The 24,465-nt window shown below is 39.9% G+C and overlaps 1 protein-coding gene across 1 annotated transcript in view; it reads left to right on the plus strand.

Annotated features, from left to right (window-relative positions):
- LOC103763290 (multiple epidermal growth factor-like domains protein 6) overlaps positions 1–24,465 on the plus strand; it is a 186,532-nt gene that overhangs the window by 82,225 nt on the left and 79,842 nt on the right. Inside the window, exon 5 of the mRNA XM_029962323.1 lies at positions 19,579–19,701. Within this exon, the coding sequence (XP_029818183.1) occupies positions 19,579–19,701 (123 nt within the window). The remainder of the gene's footprint in view (positions 1–19,578; positions 19,702–24,465) is intronic.

Here is a 24,465-nt window from a genome sequence, read left to right on the forward strand (position 1 = left end):
GCTGGAGTTGACTCCCAGTAAGGTTTGTAACAGTTTAGAACCAGAAATGGAATTAGTGCCTCGTTCCTGGCACTGAATGAGGTTCGTTTGCAAAATGAGAACAGTGAAATGTTCTCTATCGAGTTGTATTGTACAACGTCCCTATACAACAGGGAATACATATATATATTTTTGAGCTTCATATCCTACCCTTTTATGGCTTCACTGGGGTTAAGATAGGAAATGGAGCATTATGTGTGTCCCTATTTGACCATAAATCTGACCTTTTGAGATTTTATTTTCTTCAGTGTGTGAGCATATTGTGTCTATGCTTTCATCCTTATTTGGACTTTTATTTTGAGTTAAGCTCACTGATAGTTGTCAGTGAAGGATGTAGAACTGCAGCTATGAAATTCAATAAGCCACTGATATGATTATAAAAGCTTCAACAAATAGCTGTGACATTCAGCCCTCACAGAGCTCGTTTTTTCATTCTCATTCTTACCTAAAGAAGTGCTAATGAGAACATTTTGGAGTGACTTCTATAACTTTTCACTGCTTTCTTGTATGAGACTTGGAGGTTTTGTTTGGATTTGTAAGACAGCTTTTTTGTGAGATTTTTTTTCAACAGGGAAACATCAGGGACTGCAAGGAGAAAAATGACAGAAACATGTTGGAGATGAAAATAGATCAGTATTTGGCACTTCATGCTGTTTAATTAGGAAACATTTAGTTCTTTTTAATTTAATTATTTGTTTGAGGTAAAGAACTTCTAAGGATTTTGCCATTAAAGATCTCATTGTACATCAATATACACATTGATTTTTGGAGTAGTTTGAGATCAAGCATGTTTTCTCCAATGGATTCCTAGTGCAAATCCACGAATTGTTATTTCTGTGCCAGTCTAATTGACTAAGGGGTCAACTGGTGGGACCTTCTGTCTCCAGGAAATCCGGCCCCTTGGATATTTCCTTAAACTGCCTAAGGACTTAACAGCTGAGTAAGGAAATACACTTGGTGAAGGGTCATCCAGTCTTAGTGCCATAATACAAACTATATTGGAGAATATACAAAGAAAGTGTCTTGAGCTTGGAATTTATCACTTGGATGACAAACTTACCAGTGCACTCTGAGTTACCAGTCGATGCAATGTCTTAACTAAATTTGGAACTTGCTGTGTTAGGCGTCAATAGCAACTAATCCTTTTTTTAACTGTGGTGGTAATTAAATCTCTATCTGATTTAATTCTGATTGTTTTAAAGCTTTATCATGTAAGTATTAATGAAAATTAGCCAATTCAGTTTTTTCATTGTTATGAGGATACATTGGGAAGAAGTTGCGTTTCCTCATTTTTCCAGAGTCCTCAGCCCAAACTTGCCACAACAGAAAGGCTGTTTGGATTTAATTTTAAAAACAAATAATGAATGGAAAACCCCATTTAACTTCTTTAATAAGAAAAAAATAATTCATGAAGGATGCAGATTGCAAAGCAGGGGATTTTTAAGTGTATGATGATAAGAAATAATTTTTTTTTAGGAATGAAGTGAGACCCTTTCAAAATCTTGTGCCAGGAGAGGGAGTGGATGTTTCTCAGTGCTGTAGAAGTCAGACTGGTGACAATTGTCAGTTGAGTGGATTAAGGGGAATAATGAGTGTCTCCTGTCACACTGTTCTGCTGCCTTGCTCTCCAGCTGCTTCCAGACCCTCGCCCTGGATGTCTATTACCTATTTCATTGATAGAAAACTGTATGAATTTGTCCTCTAGGTAAACAGATTTCTATTTTAAAGGGTGCTGAAATTGTTCCAAGGTACGACTAAATGATCAGAATGTGCTCTCAGCTCCAGGTGTAATTTTTGGCTTATTGATTTGTTCTGTGGCTGGCTGCAGTACATTTAAAAGCAGTCAAGTGAGTAGAAAATAAGGAAATATCCTGCAGCAGCATGGACTGGCCTGATGATGCAACAGGTTTTTTTTTTCTACTGTAAATCCTGGTATTGTACAAGTTTAAATTAAAAGGGGGATTTCAATTTTAATGTAAACAGCGAGGATAAAATGTGCAACTTCAAAATAAAAAGGCAGAAATACAGTATTAAATGTAAGTATTCAGTGTTAAAGCTCCTGAGATTTTTACCAAAGTTATTATTCTTCTAAATTTAAATACACAGTAGTACTTTTCGAAAATCACTTGTACAGACATGCTTTTTCTCCTTGAGCAATAATGATTTGCCACCTTTTGTTTTATCTTTTGGATGTCCTGGGTAGTAGCATTACCATGCCAAAACTGAATCATATTTCTTACGTCCTATTTCATTCCCTTTAGCAGCATTTGACAAGAGAGAGAATAATATTTTGTTTCCAGCAACAAAATACCTTACATCCTTAGGAGAAATTATAAAACTTATGAGACACCTTTTAATAACTTCAGTCACATGTACTGAAAGCAGGCAGAAGCAAAATATTGACTAATGAAGTGTTTACACGTGGAAAAATTTGGTATTTACTGAGTTGCAAGGGCTTATGACCATTTTATGGAGATTTCTATGCCCTGAGATTTAATGATCTTTTTGATTTGTCACTCCAGTGGACTGAAGGTGCTCGTGAATTTACTCTAAATAGAATTTTCTAATCATCCTTAAGGAAAATCAGAAATATGTGGCAGATTAACAAAGCAGCCATTCATCTGCTGGGTTAAACGCACTAACATGAACTTAACAAGCAATGTCGTCTTTTAACACATGCAAAGGACCAAATTATCTGCTGAAAGACTGACATTATGTAAATGTAACATTTGCTGGACCTCTAAACCCTGTGATTAAATTACTGTCTAAATTATTCTGCAATATGACTGTCGCCTAGAAAAAGAAAAGCTGTAAAAGAAATGACTGTGACATCTTCAGGGTTTGCAGTATTTCCATAATGAGTGTTTGAAATGAAGAGTTTGTATATATAACTCAAAATCTTAATGAAATGGGAAGAAAGAAAGGGGAGGGTATGACGTGAGGAAAACTTACTTTGCAAAGAGGTAGATTTATCCCAGGGTTTCCACAAGGCTTTGTTAGCAGAAGAAGTATGGCTCAATTAAGAGGGGAATTTAATCCACAAATCAAAACTTGTCACTGGCGAGACGCTTCCCCCACCTTCCTCTGCGGATGTGTTGGGTGATCAGTGGCAGGTAATCTGTTTTCACTTAGTACTCTGAGAGTGACACATCTGTAAAATAGCAAAAAATGAGAAGGGAAGAGTGTGCTGAGACTGTGGTATTGCAAGTAATTATGGCCCTGAAAGGCTGCGTGTAAATTGTTCCCTGCGAAAAGCCATCTCCTTGTGCAGAATGAGTGATCAGTTAACTGCCTCTGTATCATTAGCTCATGGAAATTATCTTACTTGTATTTCACTCATTCAAAAAATTAAAATCTAGCAGAACAAATGTGCTTCAGCAAATGGAGGAGTTGAATGTTTTATTAATTGGCTGCTTAGCAGGCTGTGACAACAATGGAGAGGGGCCGAACTTGGCCGGGAGGCGTCATCTGAACCTCATGGTACACCTGTGAGGTGAAATTCCTGATTGACAGCTCTTTTGGAATTTCACAGCACCAGAGTCCACAGTGATGGAGAGTTAACACTCCCCTGAAAACCCATAAAGGCCAGGGTCTTGCTCCTTTTGTGTCTCCATGAAGCCTCAGGTGGGAGTCCAGCACATATGGAAAGCAGCAAAACTGAGATGCTCGGAGAAACCCCTTGATATCCATCCTCACTGGCAGGTTAAAGATTTCTGTAAAGCTCAACTTTATTTCTTTGGTGGAGCTTTTACTCTTTGATGAGGACCTTTTTCTCTCTCCTCTCTGTGCCTCTTTCTCGTGGGAAGAATTTATGGAGGACAGCAGAATCTGTGGGAGAGAAGGGCAGTTCTGAAACCTTGGAGAGGGAACACTCCTGCTTCCCTCCCTGTTCAACATTTAGTAAACATGTAATAACAGATAAAAGGAGACAAATACATGTTCATTTAGTGAAAGCAAGGTGTTACATTACTGGTTTCAGCGTGGTTGATTTTAGCTCACGCTAAGGAAGACTGACAGAGAAGGGGAGGTGGGAGGAGAAAAGACAGGAATATTAGCAAACCAGCATCAAACAGATACTAATTTTGTGTGTTTTCAGGCTTTGCAACCAACTGAATCATCCAGAACAGACTTTCTCCACAAAAATATCGTGTAGTTTGTAAGACACCTTGATTTATTTGTGCTCTTAGCTTTCCTTCCCTCCCTCCCTTCCTGAAAATAGGCACTGCAAATTTTGTTTTACCCCATAATACCGTCCCCTTCATATGGAGATTTTTTGGACTATTTATTCACAGGTCTTTATCAGAAAAGACGGTCAGTATGGCCAGTGGTGGTATATGTCAGTATGAACTCAGCAGACTGATTTGGGAGAGGGTCCTTTTTCACATGGATCTTTCATTTCTGACCAGTTTTCCTTCAAGGTTTGTTGTTATCCTAAGGGAAGCTGCTCCTGATCTTGGCCATCCCCAGTGATACTTTGTAATCAAGAAGGCTGGTTCCAACACATGGACATCCCTTCTTGTTTTCTCAGCAGATTGATGGGACTTCTTGATTCTTTATATAAATATTTGTGGTTGTAAGGACCGGAAAATTGGGTGTGATGGTTTTACCTGCAATGTGTACATGTTACCTTTTCTCAGACAGCAGCAAAGTTTCCTCTCAGACAGTGATGTTTTCCTGAGAGCCTCGTTCTTGCTTCATGTGCCGAATCCTGTATGTTTTCCATAGAACCAGCTTTTTCAGGTTCTGGGGCAATCCAGATGTCTTTCTGGATTGGTTTGTTGTTTCCACCAGCCGAGCGATCCCGGTGCTATTTCCAGATGAAGCAAATCTCTTTTGATCATACAAACCCTTCATAAAACTCACCTCTTCTCCCTGTCCCCCCCTTGTGATTTTGTTCAGTGAGAGCAGGACTGAAAAGGGCTTAATTCAGGTGATTTTGTAGTGATGCTGCCTGTTCCAGTGCACTGCTGTCTGCCACTTCAGTGGGGTGTGATGGTTCAGTTCTTTTTGCTAGAAAAAAGTTTTTTTCATAAAACAAGCCTACAGGTGTCCTTCTGGCTTCCCTTCATCTGAAGCCTTTCTATTGTGTGGGAAGAAAAGCAGAAAAAATGTGGATAGTAATGATAGTAATAGTAATGAAACCCTCTAAACTAACCTCCCTCCCCAAACTATTTGCAGATTAAACCAAAATGGCATCTTAATGTTTGAAACTTGCTTTTTACTTATGCCTTGTCCTCACTGACCCTTACTAATGTACCCTGGCCCCTTCACAGCTGGGAGAAGACTCTGGAGGGTGACATACTGGTTTGGAGTTTTTCCTCTTTTGAAGTGAAAATACAATTTTCTGTGCAACTGTGCCAAAGTTACCTCCAGGACTGGCTTTATTTTTTGTTTGAAAAGGAAATGTTTCTGGTTTTCCTTTCTCCATTCCCTGTTCCTGTTTAGTCAATGCCCCATAAATATACCTGAACACAACCCCTGCTCTAAGCAGTTCAGTTTGTGATTGAAAATATCAGGAAAATAGAGAAGCACAAGAATCAGTGGTAAATATACTCCCTTTCAAGTTTATTTAAATTCTGGAGGAAGTGAATTGCACAGGTAATTATATGAGTTTAAATGCTTTGAGGGTGAGGGCTGGTCCTATATTTGATTATCTCTGATATATATATTGCTCTTAATTATACCATAATCCCTGGTAACTGAGAATTTTGGTCATTTCTGGCACAAAAATAACTAGTTTTTCAATATCTTGCTAATAAGCTTTAATTACCACAGGTTTACCCTTGTGTAACTATAAACTGAACTTTATCATTAATTTTTCAGCATTAAAAAGAAAAAGTAGGCTAAACTTCAGCTGTTGTAGATGAAGTATTTAGAATAATTTCCCAAAGCCCTTCATAAATGTGACATTGATTCATTGATATACAGACCATTAGCAGTTAGTCTCCTCTGTTCATCTATCATTTCAATTATCTCTAGACTTCCCCAGGGTCTTTGACAAATGGGAGACAATTTGCATTTTGTACATTAATGACCTTGGTGGAATTTGTAATTTTATTCCCCCCATCTTATAATTATACTTTAACATTGGAGGGGAAAACCCCCCAAAACTACACTTGGCCAGTTTTTAATTTAATCAGAAGTATGTGGCAATTGAGGTGTGAGAAATGGAAGAAATAAGGGGAAAAGAAAGAATTAGGGAATAAAATGCTTAAAAATATTTTTCACCTTGTGAAGAACTTCTACCTGAGGTCTGTGTTACAAGGGAATGGGTCTCAGGATTAGGGAACTCTGACAATGCACAAGAGGAATTTCAAAAAATGGTCCCTAAAAAGACAAAAAAGTAGAGGGAAAAGAACCATGTTTTAAAACGTGTGTTTTTTAGGTGTATGGCATAGTTGGATGTCCAATCATCTAACATGGAGCACAACATCCCTTGTTGCTTTGCACCATCAGACACCTGCTCCACAGGGAGCCAGGGTTGGCTGTGGAAAGCAAGTGAGAGTGATTCTGTGATCAGAGAATTGATGAGGTTGGAAGAGACCTCTAAGATCTTCAAGTCCAACTCTTCCCCCAGCACTGCCAAGCCCACCATTAACAATGTCCCCAAGTACTGTGTGCACGTGCCTTTTAAACCCCTCCAGGGGTGGGGACTTCCCCGCTGCCCTGGGCAGCTGTGCCAGCGCTCAACAATCCTTTTGGGGAAGAAACTTTACCCAATATCCACCCAAACCTCCCCAGCACTATTTGAGGGCATTTCCTCTTGTCCTAGTGCGTATTATCTGGGAAAAGAGACCAACTCCCACCTTGCTACAACCTCCCTGCAACTGTGTGTAGCCTGCATGGACCTGGCAGAGGTCAATGTTGAAGCTCTCCAGACTTCAGGAGTTGTCACCACAGAATATCTCACTAAAACTCCTGCAATATGCAGCAGGAAGGTGAACTGTGGGCTATAGTAGCACCGAGGTTGGCTCTAGGTAAAACTTGTGCTAAAACAATTTTCATTAATGATTTTGAGTTGTCTAATAATCAAAAATAATCCTTCTTAGCTTGATGTTCTATAGAACTTTGCCTGTTAAGGTAAATATTAACTTCCTGCTCTCCCATCTTTGAACCTCTGGTGTTTTGCTCCAGTGGTATAATAACCAGGTTTTAGTGTTACCTGTATTGACCACTGTTCACACATGTCCTGTGTTTAAAAGAATAAATGTAGAGAAGTATCCATATGTTGTCTGTTCTTTTCACTGTTAATGGTTGTAGTGTGGGAGATATGAAATATAAGTATTTAGTAAAAATAAAGGTATAAGCATTTAGTAGAATTAAGAGGTGTAATTGTCTGGTAAAATTAAGCCTTTTAAGCTTCTAGGTAGGCCAAAGAGGTGGTGCAGTGCAGACAGAAAAAGTAAAATTTATAACTAAAGTATCCTGTAATTGAAGAACAAGTTATGGCCTTGCTGCGTTTGTTCCTTCAGCAGAAAGGAACTTTCACAGCCAACTTTCAGGATTTTGGGGTAGTGTGTTGTTTTTTGAGTAGCACAGGGACACGTACGCAGTGACTGCATCCATCGTGGAGAAGGAATATTCTCCAGGAATATTCTCCAGTTGTTAAAAATTCCCCGTTGCCATCAGTAACGGCAGCGTGGTATCTGAGATACCAGAGGCTTTGCCTTTCCCTTTGAACATGAAATCATTGCAGTCTCTCAGACAACATTAGGTGGTAGCTGTTGGCAACAGAGGCAATGTTGGGAGCGACGTGTGTTTCTGGCTGGATTTCCAGAACCATCCATAACATTACACTGCATGTACTCCGCTCGTAGATCACACTTCCCTTTTGTGCGTCACAACGAATCTGACTGTCTCTTCCATGCAAAAAAGTAATTAGCCTGGGCTGGATGTGAGGGATTTATTTTTTGATTGCAACTGAAAGGGTGAAATTCCAAACGCGGAAACCTGAGCTGTGAACTGGCACAGACCTACGGCCACGGCAATCCCACCTGGATGCTCACGCTTAGGGGGGGTTTATGCACACAGGAAGAAAGATCTCAGTTTTAAATGGTGCTCAATCCAGTCTGGGATGTGTTCAGGCCAGGCTGTTCAGCCTTGGATCCTTCTGACGTACGTTGTACAACTGTTTTTCCAAAAGCTGAAGAGCCAGCAGCACGTGGTTTGAAGAGGTTTGGTTAAATGAGATGCTCTGAGTGGTCCATAAGAGTGAGCAAAGATCAAGGTGAACATATTTATTGATTTATTTCCTCACTCTTCTGAAAGTAGAACTCAGACTCCAAACAATCCACGTGTCTGTGGAATATACTTGTCTTTGCCTGTGCTCATGTGCACACAAGTGTCAGCTGGATGCACATTTATTTTCACACAATCTCATATCCTTGCTTGGATTTTTCTACCCCAATAGTGTTTGCTCTTTGCTGTCTGTTTTTAATTTTTTGAATGTCTACAGTAGATCTTTAAAACTTTGAGCTTATTTCTAATACACGTTCTGTTTAACAGCATTGAATTTAATGCTTGGACCTTACTGCTGATCAAAAAATAGTCTTGGTTATCCTAAACTCAACAATCTTACAGGAGTGTGGTGTTATTTAAGATTTTACTATGGTGCACACTTTGTTAATAGTGAGGAACATAAAATATTTCATCTGTTTGCAGGGAGAGAAGTAGAGGAACGCATGTTTTAAGGTGTAAAATGATCATGTATTAGAAGATCAACTCATGCAGTAACTTGGAAGTTTAAAATTATTTACACTAAGACAGTGATGTCTTGCTGAAAACACAAGTGCAAATTTCTCTTTGGTTATACCCCTTGAAAAAATTGGTTATGGCTCTCCATCAAAACCAGATGCCTGATATCCAGAGAGATTTGAAAGGCAAACTTAGTTTGTGTTGGGAACCAGAGTGTAAAGTTTGGGTTACATAAAACCGACTCTTTCTGGCTCTGGTACAAATCAATTTTAGCAATGCAGGATTAACAATTTCAGCCCTCTAACTTCTGCCTGCGATCACCTTTAACATCAGTTGGTTTATAAACCTTGAGATCACATATTTTTATAAGCAAGACTCCCAGGCTGTAAAGCTGAGCCTGCTGCCTCTGCTCAGGCCAGGAGCTACACGTGGGGAGCACATGTGTGTGCAGGAGCTGGGCAGGTCCTGGGTTCAAATACTGGTGTCAGGCAGAGGGAACTTGCTGCCAAGTTGTTCTTTCTTCAGAGTGTCTGCCTTACCCCATCGTGCTGAGCCTGATTTATTTGTTTTAAAGGAGACCTCTGTGATGTTCTGCTAGGAGAGGCCCCGAGAAATCACAGCTGTGCTCTGCTGCTCATTGTTAATTTAACTGGAAAAAGAAAACCCTGTTTCTTCACTTCTTTGCTTCAAGCTTGTCACTGGTAAAATCTTCATGCAAGTTAATGGTTTGTACATCCCTCTTTTTTTTCAGGCTTCATCTAACTCTGTATCCAAGTTTAAGTGTCCTGCTTAGTGGGAATTCCCTTTGAGTTAAAGGATGGTCACCTCACTGCCATGTCTGATGAGGAGGATTCAGACCTCTCTGAAATATTTAGCTCCTGTTCAGCACTAAATGACGTCTCTGCCTTTCCAAAGCACCCAGGGACTCCCTTACAGCAGGGACATTTAGCAATAGTTAACAAGCACCCATTGGTGTCAGATAAGTTAGAAGAATTCATAAAACAAATTAGGTAATGGAATCTCTGGGAATAATGACTTCCCTTGGGTTGCTTTACAAATTAAACTGATGAAGATTTAATCTTTTTTTTTCCCATGGGTTGTTTTGCCCTTGACACACAAGATCAGTTAGTGGAACACACAATGACTGTGTCTTAAACATCTGTCTGTGTAAACCAAATAAGGAGTTCTAATTTATGTCTCTTGTAAAAGAGTGACCTGGTTGTGTGGTTGTGTTTCAGCCACGCAGGGAATGATTACAGAAATGGTTTTTTCTGTAGTAGAAAGTGAGGTGGCTTTACAACTATAGTTAGTGCAGGATTTTTTGTCAGGGCAGTGAGTAATTCTGCCCACAGAACTGTTACAAAGATCCTCTAGAAATGGAAAAAAAAGATGGGAGAGAATATTCATGAGGACATAGGAAGGAAGAAATATTTAACCTGTTTCAGTTTGTAGCAGAGGCTGTTTGATTCCAGGCTAGATCTGAGGATGAGCAAAGTTTTTGATTGACTAACAAGGACAACTATTAAGAAAAATAAGAAAAGAAAAGAGGAGCTTCCATTTAAATCTCAATAATGAATTCCTGTTCTAAACTGGAAGCTGGGCACACATCATCCTTTCTCTGCTGAGAAATTTTTTACATTCATTTCTGTTCATAATGGTTTGGGAAAAGAAAAAAATAAAAAAAAGGTGTTCATTATTCATGTGAAAAATGAACTAATTTGCTCACATGCTTAGTCCTGGGGTTAATTATATTATGAAAAAGAATATTTTGTAAGGAAATGGCTTATTACAATAGGAATGCCTTGAAATTTAAGCTGCCCAATTTGTCAGCTTGCTCAGACCGTACTATTGTAATAATCACCCTGTTTGTAGGTTAAGCAGCAACCTCTGGACTTGGGGCTTTGGTCCTGTGGTGGAGACTGTGGGCAGGAGAGGGTTTGATGTGCTCTCTGCCCTGCAGCAGCACTTGTCACTTTGCACCCACATCCTGCCATGGCATCAGGTAGTGTTTTGTACGAGGTGAGAGCCTGCCCTGGTGTGAATTGAATTATCAGAATTGGCTGTGGAGTGCTTCAGGTGTCCCTTTTCCATAGTGTTGCAGTGGAAAAAAGGACAGTCCTTGATTCGAGACATTTATTTTACAGGCGTAGATAAAAAGAGCCGTTCACTTTCTCAGAGTGATCAGTTCTGTTCCTGAGTACAAAGACAGAAAGAGAAAAAGCTGGAATAAACACTTACCTTATTCTACACTTACAATAGGACTTTTCTTTGTTGTCTTTTCTGCAGCTGGGAGCTATAGCTGTGATTTGAGTTCCCTTTACATGAAAGTTTGGGAGCTGATTTCCAGATAAGCCGTTCCCGTAGCGCTCGGTTCCCATTCCTGCACCCTGCTGGCTGGAGCTTGTCCTCCTCACACTCCTGTTGTCACAAACTCCAGTTGCTGCCATATATAGCAGAGCTTTTGAACATCCCATGTTGCACATGGAATGCCAACACTGAACTGGTAGAATCTGACCCATCCTTACAGGTTTTACCTGGAACAAGCATTTATTTCTGTTTGAAACCATGACACTCATTCGCCTTCTGTCCGGGGGAGTCTGAAAGGCATCAGCAAATGGGCACCTCTATCTTTATCTCTGGTTTTGTTATTTATGTGTTGGACTATTGTCTTCAGAAGATATGGCATCTTAAGTCCCTGAAAAATACAGCTGAGCTGCTGCCTTTTCTTCCTTTCTATTCTTTTTTAATGCCAGTGCTGTGGTATCTGGTCTTGTGTGTGGTCCTGAAGACATTGGCACTACCTAACTCGTGGGTACCTTCAGGTTATTTACACTTATACGTGTCACTGGCTGTCACTCTCCAGCTGTCTGGGCCTGAAAACTTCAATAAATTTGCATAGTCTTGATTTTTATTTTTATTTTTTTAAATATGGGAGCAATTAGTTCTTATGGAGCTCTGTAAAACTTAATGACTGTAAATGCTAAGCTTTTAGAAATGACCCAGAATCTTTCTTTCTGTGTCCATTTTTAATTCGGTTCTAATAGCCTGGTTTATAGACCTTTGTAGGAACCTGAAGGAAAGACAGAAGTTCTTGAGATACAGGAGAAAGGGAGGAAAGTTGGACATCTTGTTGGGAATAATAGAAAGTACTAGGAAAGAGCCAGATTTAGTTCATGACCACATGACTGATGCCTTCTACTGGCTTCCTCAGTCAGGAAAGCAGAAGGCAGCAGGATACAAAGATGTCTAGGGTTCAGGATGAACTTTTTGGTCTCCTTTGGGCACTAGGACTTGGCTCAACTGGACTCAACCCCTGGGCTTGTTCTTGGGATTTAACACTCGAAACATAAAAGAAATCCAGTTGCTGAAGTCTCACTAATAATCACTGCTTTGGAAATGATGTCTGAAGAATGTTTACCTGCCTGCAAAAACGTGTAAGGGCTTATATTGTGGAATCAAACTTTCAAAGTTCAAAGTCCTTTCTTGTTTGTGTGTGCATAAGCAGCACTTGTCGATGCTGGAACTTAGATACACCACAAAAAGACTGCATTTTTAGGGTGAAAGCACTTCTAGACAAAAGCAAGGGCTTTTAAGGATGTCACTGCAGAGTCCTGGATTCTTTCTAAAAAGGCTCCATTTTGTGGCATCAAAAGTCAAAGCAGAAAGAAACCCACCTCGGCAGAGCTCTGATGTGGGGAAGGTGCCCTACAGCCAGCAATGCTTTCTTTTATGTTTTACTCATAACCATCATAGCAGGCAAAGGCAAACACTTGTCTAATTTGATAAAATATCTTTAATTGCAGCAGCAGTACTTGAGGTTTGGGCTGGCTGCATCAGCTCTGTTTGTAATCACAGCTCCAGCCGCACTCCACAATCAGCTCCAATTGCCGCCAATTAACATCCGTTAGGCTGGTGTTGCTTTATTCAGATCTTCTGGGGTGTTCAGTTGCATTATTCATACCTTGTCTGGGAAAACATAGCTTAAAAATGAGCACTATTACAGGTTTTCATTGTAGTGTGATAGACCTTTTTCTCTCCACCTCTTGCTTTAGTTATTCTAGCTGGTGAAGAGAAGAAAACTTTGGACATGATTTAGGTCTTGCATTTCACTTTTAGGAAATAGTTGTTCCTGCTTGATACAGAATCTTAAAGAGGGATTAAAAGAAATCAAAGCTTGTGTTTTTTCACATCAAAGTTTGGGTTTGGAAGTAATCGTTTTGAAATGTCATGGATGTGCAGGACATTAGGAATGAAAAGAAGAATAAAAAAGCGGGAGAGTAGCCATGTGTCTGGTTATGGAGAGCTGCCATAAGCAGGGATAGAGACTTTAAAAGGCCTTTTAAATGCCAGGTTTCAGAAGTGCATCTGGTCTGTAGTTAGCAGAGAGCAGGAGGGTGAGGGCTTGTGGTGGAAGGGGCCATCTCTGTACCCACAGCACTGAGTGTTCTGTGCCATGGCACAAGATGAGCTACAGGTCCAGTCTAACACAGCAGTGTGTACCAGCACCTTGGGCTTTAAAGAGTTTGTTGTTGCACTTATTTAAACTTTGAGCCTGCTTTTTTTCCCCCCCACAGAATTTTATTCTGATTTCAAAGGAGTTGTTCTTAATGTGAGCAAGTGCAAATGATTGATTAATGTGTTTGTGTTTTTTTTTTCTCTTCAGATGATGATTTTAATAAGGAAAATGAATTCCAGCTAAGTGTGTCTAACAAGGAGCTTTGTTTGCATTTGGTTTTGCATCTAAGTTGCATTAAATGGAAGTTTTTAGTGCCCCAATAAAAAAAGAAACCAAAACATGGCAGAGACCCACATCCCTGGGGAACATGGGCCATGCACATAACCATTACGTGACTGATTTTCTCCGCATGTAGGAATGTGACATGGGGATAAAGAGGAATGAGTGCAGCAGTAATTTCTTTAATTAAAAAATAAGAAAAAAATGAAAAAGAGGAGGTGATAAGTTGTGAGAGCACAGGTGCCACAGCTGCTCATGGAGACAGTGGCAGTGATGGGTGTTTTCTGGGAGGTGATGCTCCGGGAGCCTGTGCCAAACTCTCAGATAAGTTTGCTGCACTAATCAGGCGCTTGTTAATAACGACTCAGATTTACGATACTTCATAACAGCCCAAGAAGAAATATTCATCCTGTTATTGACTTTGTGGAGGAAGAAAACCTAATAAAGCATTGAGAGTGCTTAATCAATAGCCATGCAGGGCTGCGCTGACTATCAGAATGAGCAGCTTTGTTTGCTATTCAGGCGGGTAATTTATGGTTAGTGCTGGAAGTGATGTATGTAATTTATGTTTTAGAGACAATTACTGCTCAAAGACAACTGCTGCAAAGCTTTTGCAGCAAACCAAGGGAAAGACAAATGCAGTTTTTGGGGTGTGAGTGTTGTGCCCGACAGCCTGTCCAGTCTGTTTGCTCATTACATTATATTTATGTATAACGTTGCTGTGATCTATGTGTGTATGTGCTTGTGTGAACCACGTTTTCTCATAGCATTGAGTAGCCTTTAAAGTTCAAATCAACTGTTTCAGGTTTCTGGATTTTTTTTAGACATGTGGTTTTGGTTGCAGACCATCTAAGCTGTAATTTAAAAAAAACACACTGTGTAAAACCTAAGTTAAGATGGTACCTATTCCCTGGATCTTTAGCACTTTAAAAGAATCAAATCAAATTATTTAGATCTGTGAATAAAAAATTGTCAAATATGCACTGTGATTTGCAGGCACTTGCCTATAACACCTCCTTATAAAAGCACATTGTAAAATAGTTGCAGATATACATCTTTGTGTACCAGGCACTCAGATATATTGTTGCACATGACAAACTATATTTAGGTTTTGATCCTAACCATTATGAGGGTTCTTTTATCTGACAGCATTTGAGTTATGTTTTCTGAGTTAGGAATTTACATCTCTAAACTGCTATAAAAGTCAATATAAGCTACCAGTGCCTCTTACAGAGAGAGTAATCAAACTGCTTTCTTAAAGATATTTAACATTTAGATTTCTGAAGTCAGACCAGCTTCATCACAGCCTTCAGAAGAAAGTCCCAAGTGCTATTACTGTTATTAGTGAAATGCTCTCTTCCAACTAAATAATGAGTTCTGGTTACTTTGACCCCTAATTGAAGCTCGGTGTTTTAGCCTAATGCTTTTAAACTAATCAAAATCACCTTCCCTCTCCATGCTGGTGGGCTTTGTTCATGCGGGATTGCAATAACAATGTGAATGATTTTACAGATTTTATTCCACTTCAGTGATTTATTACAAGTTCAGGGAGCTCTGGAGCTGGCAGCTCATGGGTCAGAGCGTGGGAGAGCCCCAAAGCTGGGCACCAAAATGGCAAGTTTGCCTGTGGTTGTGTTAAATAAATAAAGTTGTTGCTCATACGCAGCTGATAAATATAGAAACTTTGGAAAATGGGTTTGAAATACCGGGCTGCAGCTACGAGATTCCTTTGGTTGTCTTAAAAATTAGTCTTTATGTTAATGCATATTGCATAAAGTTGTTGTATGGGTAAAATAAAAACACTTTAACTTCTAGGCACTGGGTTAACTGGTGTGTTCCACGGGTCTAAACATACAACCCAAAATTTGGTGGTGTTTCACTCTTTGGCAGGCTTAATCCCCCACTGGTTTTTAAAGATGCTGAATTCAGCTGCACGTGGAGACCCTGCAGAGCTGCAGCCCTCACCTTTAGCTCAGTGTAGAGGACACTTCTGCTCCAATGCCAATATATATTTCTGCTTTTCAGACTGATATTTTTTTTTCTCCCTCTGCTTTCTACATCTGAGAGCTAGTGGCAGTGCAGGTCGCTGCTGCTAGATTTCAAATTGGAATTACCAATGAAAAACACTTTGTCCAGTGTCTCCTTTTATGTAAAGTTTTTATTTATTTGTGGGAAATCTGAAATCATCTAGATTTTCATAAAAAACTTGGTGAAGGGTTGTTTTCCCCAGAGCTGAGGATGTGTGATATTTTCAGACAGGGAGTGAGGAGCATTAAACAAGAATAGGAGTTGGGATGAGTCCTTCTCCATTTAGCATGTAGCTCCTAAGCATGGTTAATTTGGTAAAGATGGTCCATTTCATGAAAAAAAAAAAGGCATATAACCTTATATATCAAGTATTTTATGAGATTTTTGGAGAAAAGACATCTTTTTATGTAGTGACACTATAATGGCACTTGTGCAGGTAGTGTGGGACATAGACACATCAACAATCCATATTTTAACACACTAGTGGATTTAAAATATACTGTGGACTTTTTCCCCACAGTTTGTGGACAAATCATTAATAAAATTAATATCAGGTTAATCTAGATGAAAGGTGTTTTCAATTATTTTTCCCCATGACTTGGGATTGAAGGCTCACATCCAGTGTGTCCCACGGATAACATTTTTGTGTTGCGATATTGGCTCTATAAATAAACGTGAAACATTGCAGTAGCAAACATCACGTTTATTTCTTTTTTTGAAGTGCCTACAGTGTGTCATTACAGATGGATTGATAGGCTTGATAACATTGAACTTTTGTCAGACCTAACGTGGCAGACTTGTTACATGTCAGAAATTTTCTGTCATTTTTCTCACTATTCAAAAGGCAAAATATATTTGCAACCTTGAGTGACATTGAATATGGAAAGCAGACAGAAATTATTTATCATTTGACAGAATTGTTTTTGTTGGGTTTATTTTTTGTGTGGTTTTGGTTGTCTTTTTTTTTCTTTCCAGTGGCAAAGCTGTAATTGGATTTTAAAACCCTGACTACTCTGTTTTAGGAATATGGAACAGCTGACTGTGGCTTGTAAGAGGTGTATGAACCATCCTCTTACAGATGTAAAACACATTCTTTATTACTTCACATTCAGATCATTTATTTCTGTGCTTCTTGGACTGAGGCAACATCTGACCTTTTATTATGGAGTTGCAGAAAACAACTTGGCAGGGTGCAGGCAATGGAGAAGGTCTTGTACAAGAGACAGGACAGTGAAGGATGTGGATGCTTAGAGAGCAAATTTTTGTGGAATTTAACCATAAACTAGTGTAATTTATACCTATTGAGTGTATTCCTTCAAATATAAGTGCTCTGTAATAGGGATAAAGCTGTATCAAAAAGCTTATTTTGGTGTCTTAATTCAGAAATTAAATTATGGTTTCTTTTATCATGATTAACTTTAAACAAGGTATTTGTTTTAAAGAGACATGAAAATTAAAAGTCAGGTTTTGTGTGTATAATAGAAAAAACAATGGGTTTCTGGTGTAAAAATAAAGCAGCAAAGAAATGGATAAAAACATTTCATCAGAGGATGAAAACAAGTATTAAGGCAGAGGCAAGGAAATCCTGGACAGAGCATTAAGAAGATAGAGTTGGAAGAAGTAGAAAATGAGTTCTGAGTCATACAGCACCAATAGTTTCATAGCTGGACCATGGCATTTTATGCTGAACAAGAAAGGAGAAGATTTCTGATTGCTAATAGACCTGCAATCAAAGGAGAAACATTCTATATATTAGTATGCAACAGCACTATACACTTCCAAATGGATTATAGCCTAGTGAAATCAAGAGGATAATGATTAGCTCCTCAGCTAGAAAGGTTTCCTTCCAATATTTTGGTTCAAAATATAGACACTGGTGTTAATAAATTGGGCTGTATATCGCAGACCATCTCATTTAGTCAATGTTTTATGCTGGGAGATCATGTAGGTTTGTGGGTGCTATACACGGTGTGGAAGAATAAAGAGGCTCTTCCCTTTATTTTGTTTAAAGAAAATAAAAAGAGCAAGGGACTTTATTAGTTTTCAATACTGTGGGTATAAATAGAAGTCGAAGCTGTGGAGCAGGGTTATTATGTGGCTCATTACTGTTTATTACCATGAGGCACATCAAGATGTCTGCGAGTGGAGGGGGTGAGGGGGGGGTAAATCACTTGGAACACGCCTGTTTGTCGCTCTCCTGCGCGGCGCTGGGAGCGTCGTTCCTCCTTCCAGTGCTTTGAGGAATATGTCCAAAATCTGTCGCTTGTCATATGTTCTCTCCGTCTCTTGCCGAGGAGAAGCGAACAGACGCACGTCTTATTTTGGTACCATTTGGTTTTGCATTTTGGAGTTGAGCAGAGTGGGGGGGAGAGAGTGTTTTTCCTCGGAAAAGTTTCCGTCTAAATTGCGTCCCCATGAAATTGAGAAGAGCCTTGTTGACTTCACGCGAGTTAGCGCTCGGTTTGTTGTGTAGCTCTGAGATAAGTGAATTATAAGTGAGTTTTACTTTATTTTTTTATGTAGCCTGTCAGTGTTTTTTAGTATCACTGAGAACAAAGAAGTTTTCGTTGTGTCAGTCGTTGCACCGAGTCTAAAGGTGGTTCTAGTGAGTTCGTGCCTCTTCAGCTGGACTTTAACAAATATTTGTGTTTCATGACACACTTTTCTTTTAGCTTTTTAACAGTCTGAAACCTCCTCAAAAATTTCTTTTAGCCTGTGGCTTTTAGCCGGGATCAGAAATGAGCCAGTAAAGTGAAGCTCGAGCTCATCAAAGAGCTAACAAACCTTGGTAAATCTTAGTCTTTAACATCGAAGGTTTGCAGTTGAAAGGCTTTCACCTCTCCTGCATGAATGTGAAATTCTTTTTTTTGATTTGTCTTCGCAAACTAATTAAATGGGGTTTTTTTAAAGCCTCATTTCCCCATTGGGAAAGTGGAGTGCTGCTAATATGAAGTAACTGCCTGTGGTTTTTACAGTCATGCTGATGCTTATCTTCTGTTGCTTAATCTTCCTCCTCCTGATTTTCATTCTCTCTAACCTGAATGCAATGTGTGATCCCAACCAGTGCCAAAGGCCTTGTGGATGAGAGATCTGGCACCTGCGACCTCATCCTGGGTCTGATGATTTCTTTGGAATTCCATATATAGGGTACATAAATACAGTGCTAAAAAGCATATGTCTTTGCTATTGATTTTTCTCTGCCACAGGCTGCCTATTTACTTATTTCTTTTTTCCATGCTGTTGTTTAATGTTCTTTATTTATAATGGGTAAGGTTCTATTTTGCATGCAGGCAAACAGTAACTTATCAGGTGAATAAGGTGTGTAGATACCAGTCCCTGACAGAAAGCAGGACCTTAATTGATTTAAAATACTACCCTATTTCAGAGGTTTCTCATCTCTGCTATGACTGCTGGAAGCAACATAATACACAAGTGAGGCTGCTGGAAGTGACTGTATAAAGGTATTTCCTGATGTTGCTGCACAGAGGTGGAATTTGGTGAATTGGGTAGAACCTGCAGCCAGAGCCGGGTGGACTCTGCACTCAGGCTGTGCAGAAGAGGAGCAGGAAAATCCCACCCTTGCAACTCTTAGAATCATAAAATTGTTTAGGTTAAAAAGACCATTAAGACCATCAAGTCCAGCCATTCCCCCAGCACTGCTAAGCCCATCACTGCTAAGCCCACTTGTGTCCCCAAGTGCCACATCTACTAATGGTTGGGGTCGATGATCTTACAGGTGTTTTCCAACTGTAATGATTCTGTGATACTTGCCTCTTAAATCCCTCCAGGGATGGTGACTCCATCACTTCGCTGGGCAACCTGAGAGCTTGACAACCCTTTCCATGAAGAAATGTTTCCTAATATCCAATCCAGACTTCCCCTGGCACAACTTGGTTGGTCTGGGGGACCCAGCAACACATCTGGGAGTTGCTGCTCCTGGGGTTGCTTCGAGGTCCTTATCTGTACATCCCAGTAACTGTCTCATTTTGTCACATTGGAATTGTACACAACTGTCCTCAAATCCCCAGGAAAAATGGTCGATGCCCACACCTTACTGACTGCTGTGTCCTTTCTTCTGGCAGATGTCAACGAGTGCACCGCGGAGAACGGGGGCTGTCAGGACCAGTGCTGCAACACCGTCGGCAGCTACCACTGCAAGTGTCCAGCTGGCCAGAAACTGGAGGAAGATGGAAAATCATGTGGAGGTAATGTTTTGTGCTCTGTCTCACTGCTATTAAGGAATCAGACAAGATGTTGGTAAGGAGAAGGGAATGCTGGCTTTTATGTGGCGCCAGCCGAAGAACGTGTGCTTGGAGTTGTCGAGAGTGCAGATCTTCTCATGCCTGGATTATGAAGATGTAACTGTAAGAACACTTCAAAGGGTTGGGGGTTTGTTTTATTTTGTTGAAAAAAACGTTATCACTTAACCTGGATTGGCTGTGCCATGTTCTGATTATGGGATTTCCATCATCAATTTGAAAACTTGAAGAAAGTGTATACATTTGATAATATTTCATCTGCCTCTAAAGCAAAATGGTCCTTATCAGAAAATACACATACATTTCACATTTCAATCACAATTCCACAGCTAGAGATTAACCGAATAAAAAAGGATTTAAAACCACATGCTATGTAAACCCATTTGTCTTTTTCCTAAGGGAAATATAAGTCTAGTTAGTGCATTATAGGGTAAAATTTGTTCTTATGCAAAAGCTCGACGTTGTGCAGAAGGAAGACATCACATAAGCTTGTGTTAGAACACATAATGGATTATGGTCAGTCTTCTGACTGGTAAACAGAGCAGGTGTAAACAAGCCCAGCTGATGTGTTGACCTACAGTCACTACATTTTGTGCAGCATCAGATGCTGCAAAAGGCAGAGGAGGTCAGGTGAGGTGTAAGGTACCCAAAGTGTAATGGATTGCAGGCCAGAGCAGTTCCTTCCTCCTGAGCTCTCCCCTGACACAGGTAATGAGTGTGTGCTGCCATATGATCTCAAGAGCTCTGCTGCGTGCCTGGATTCCACCCTCTGCTGCATTTCATTGCTGCCATAACTGCACCATTGGTGGTTTTTTTATTATCTCAGGGTAGGTTTTCATGAATTGTATTATCATCTTTTCACAAGAAACTGTCTTCTCTGGCTTTTCCTGTTGCACAGTGTCTGACAAATTCACTTCTTCCAGGATTTCCTCTTACCATTGTCCAACTCCTTTTTAAGATTAAATACAGATACAAAGCACTGTATTTCTTGCTTGTCATATACTTTATCCTAACTTTATAATTGATTTGGCTGAACTTCTTTTTTTCACTAAAAGACGATAGAATTATTTTCTACGGCAACCTATCACTTGAGATCCACCTTGAGAGTGTAAACAAGCTGTAGATGATTATTTTATTTTGATTGAAGCATTTTGTTATGATCCTCCATGCTTTCAGTTTGCCCTTTTGAGACCTCAGCCCAGGAGTACCATGTGTGATTCACAGATTCCTGCTACTTCACCTCAGACTGCTCCTACCTCTTTTGGGGACTGAATGGTAATATGCCCATGAACCAGTGTACAGATCTGTATTTTGATAACTACTTAACTGATTTCAAGTCTGCATAAAAGTTGTCCAAACCCCAAGTTTTTGAAAGTAGAGGTCCTACTCATTGTAATCCTAATTTTCTTGGCATGCAAGAGTCCTTTGTGATTTAAAATAGTTAATTAAATTACTCTTCCTTCTGCATAATTCATTTATTCTTAAAATATACTTTAAATTCTAGCATTTTGACATGCTTTAAAAACTCAAACAGAGCTTAAGGTATTTGATTCTTGTACTGTATTTTATCTGACCGAGAATTGCAGGAGAAGATATTAGCTGTTTTGAAGCCACTTTTTTAAATATTTAGACTAAAATGGAAACATAATGAACTGGAAAGGCTCAAGTCATAGAACAAAGTGAACGTAGTGGTGACACTAAATACACCTGACCTTTTGCAGAGGTGATAATACAAGGAGCACATGACTGTACTGACCTGCAGAAAGACCAGCTTTGGCCAACTTCTGACCATCAGATGTTACAATACGAGTAACTTAGTGGTTGATTACAGCATGAGGGGAAAGTGAGCTTCCAAACAAAACTGCCTGTGCTGCTGGAAGGTCTTTTAGGACACGCCAGTGAAATGGTGTTTTATTGATGCCTCTGCATTGCTCAAAGGAGTCATTTTGCAGATGGGAGTAAAACAGTTTCTCATTCAGGTTAACCAGAGTTTTTGGAGGAATAAGGCTTATTGTTACATTCTTTCTGCCTTTATAGCATCATTGTGCTTTGTGTTACCCCTCAGTCTAAACTCCAGTGTTAAATAGGTGTTCACTATTGTTCTGCTCCCATTATTTGTCTCATGGTTGGTTTTATTTCACTGGTGACTGAAATGATCGATTGGTGTACAGGGGTTTTTATAAACCAAGGTACAAATAAGGTGCATTGTTAGAAAAGCAGCATGGAAGTAGCACAGATTTTATTCAGCAAGTCATTGTTAGTGGAAAGATTGATCGTGTTTTTCAGAAACAAAATAGAGTATCCTTCTGACAAAAGGGAAAGATGTTGTCAGGAAATAACTGTTGGGTTTTTTAAAATATTTTTTAGCTGTTTGTAGCTGTTTAATGCTAAGGAAGGGAATCCAACAACATAAAGAAGTGTACTGCTGGTTTGATCAATCATTGCTGGAGGGGTTGTGAGCAATTTTTTTTGGAGACCCTAAAGCCTAATTTCACAGCTAGAATGAGCTGAGGATGCTCAACATCCCCACCTTCTAGTGTGTCAAAGGAGTGTGCAAGACACAAGGCTCCATGAATATGCACAAGACAACAGAATATAATAACTGAGATAATCTTAAAATAGTTATTGCTCTCAGCTTTGACTAAACCTTCCCTTCCTCAGGTGGTTCTGTGGCTGCTTGGAGCCACGTGGGGAAGGGGATTGAGCAACACAGCCTGGGACACCCCACACTTTGGGGTCCATGCTGCTCCTGCTGAGGGATCTTTCCTAAATAACTGGGGGCTCTTATGGCAGGATACATCATTCAGAGATGTGTGGTATGTAAAGTCTTACTTCACTTCAGTGAGGGATACTTGTACCAAGGGGCAGGTTGTGGTGAGGTGAAGGCATGTGCATCTCTAGAGAAATGCCAACCAGAGCTGTGACCTGATTAGCCTTTCAAAACTAATTATCTCCGTCTTGTACTGCAGCTTTCACTCTCCAGCCTTCATGCTCAGAACTTCAGTTTGCTTCTCTGACAGAGAAATATTTTCTGGCAGTTACTGGCACAGGCATTACAGATTGTGACAGAAAGCTCCTGCTTCCCTCCCGCTCTTCATGTGTCTGATGGAAATGAGTGATGAGAAGGGATTTGGATTTAAATCACTGCACAAATAATATGACAAATTAGGATTTGACATTTACTAGCGTATGACTGTTGGCCTGATGCTGTGCCCTGTGGATCTGTACTGGTGTGTGGTGTTTCAGGGACATTTCTCGTCAGGGTCTGTGAGTGGATTTGCTCAGAAAGCTGTAACATGGTCTGAGGAAGGCAGTGGAAATGTGTGTGTGTGCAATGCCTCCTTGTTTGTTAAGCAGAGGCACCACTGACAACCCATGGCAGTGAGATATGCTGTGAAATGTATAGACATTTAATATTTTATTCTAATGCGAAGCAGTTCTACTCAAGCATTGCAGAAGGCAGAACTGGTATTTTCTGAACATAAATACCATTTTAAATGGTAATTTTAAAGCTCAGTTGTTGGCACAAGTCCAGATCTGTAAGGGATGCTGAGGTTACAGCTACAAAAGCATGTTTTCACACATGAATAAGCTGCAGAAGTCAACTAGAAAAAAGGTCATGACCTTATGTTAACCTTCTTTGGCAAATTGTCATTTCTTATTTATGCTATTGCGCTCTCATCTGTCAAGGCAACTGAAGGAACTTAGAGGCAAGTGAAGTTCTGTGATTAACTGTTGATGAAAAGAAGCTTCTATTTTACTGATTAGAGTGATATTGCAATCGCAGTAACCCCGTCCCTGGGGGTTTCGGTCAAACCTCAGAGCCCTGGCAGGTTTCCTGACCTTTGCCAGAGGGACTTCAGGAGCAGCTGCTTCCACGGCCAGTGTGTGACTTTGCAGGGCCACTGCTGGTTACCCCAGTAATGGGAGAGTCACCAGTGTCACTGCTGGAGCCTGATCCCAGGATGGATGGGAACTCTCCAAACACTGTTGCCTCAGAAGAGTTAATAACTGGACTAAAACGAATACTGAGGGACTTATCTGAGAGCAAGGAAGTGTTTATTAAAGTGACCTCAGCGTATTATAAGTCGGTAAGGTTTGAGATATAACTTATTCTTGTTAAATTCTGGTTTTGTCAAAGAGAACAAATGTTAATTCTGCATTTGGACTGCTTTCCCTGCCCAACAAATCAATTTGCAGGCTTCTGCCATGTCCTGTGCTAAAACCTGAAGGACATAATACCATGCAGCTCTAGGGAATTGCCAAGGCATTTTTGATTCATTTATTTAATTTTTCTTAGAACAAGGGAGTTTAGTCCACTGGAGGGATTCAGGATGCTTTTGCATCGTTTTATCTCCGGAAGTTGCATTTGACTCAACACATAGTGTCAGCATGCTGTGACACAGGATCACTTCAACAGAAGGAGAACCAGGAAAATACATTTTACAAAAAGAAAAAATATACCAGTTCTTATTACAGCTGCAACAAATACCAAACTGCACGAACTCAGCTCTTAGGGCAGTCAGGTGAAGGTACTTCTACATTAGGTGTAGCCACCCCGACTTCTTTGTCTTTCCTTATTTCAAGACCTTGTCTTGAGAAAAGGAAATAAATCCAGTTGCAGGAATTTTATCACAATTATTTGTAGCTGAATTACTCTGCCCCCCCAATGTCCAGCTCAGAGAGTTAGGGCAACAGACAACTCCATCC

Source organism: Manacus vitellinus, unplaced genomic scaffold (genome assembly GCF_001715985.3).
Source record: "Manacus vitellinus isolate BGI_N305 unplaced genomic scaffold, ASM171598v3 scaffold_45_pilon, whole genome shotgun sequence".
NCBI classification, from domain to species: domain Eukaryota; kingdom Metazoa; phylum Chordata; class Aves; order Passeriformes; family Pipridae; genus Manacus; species Manacus vitellinus.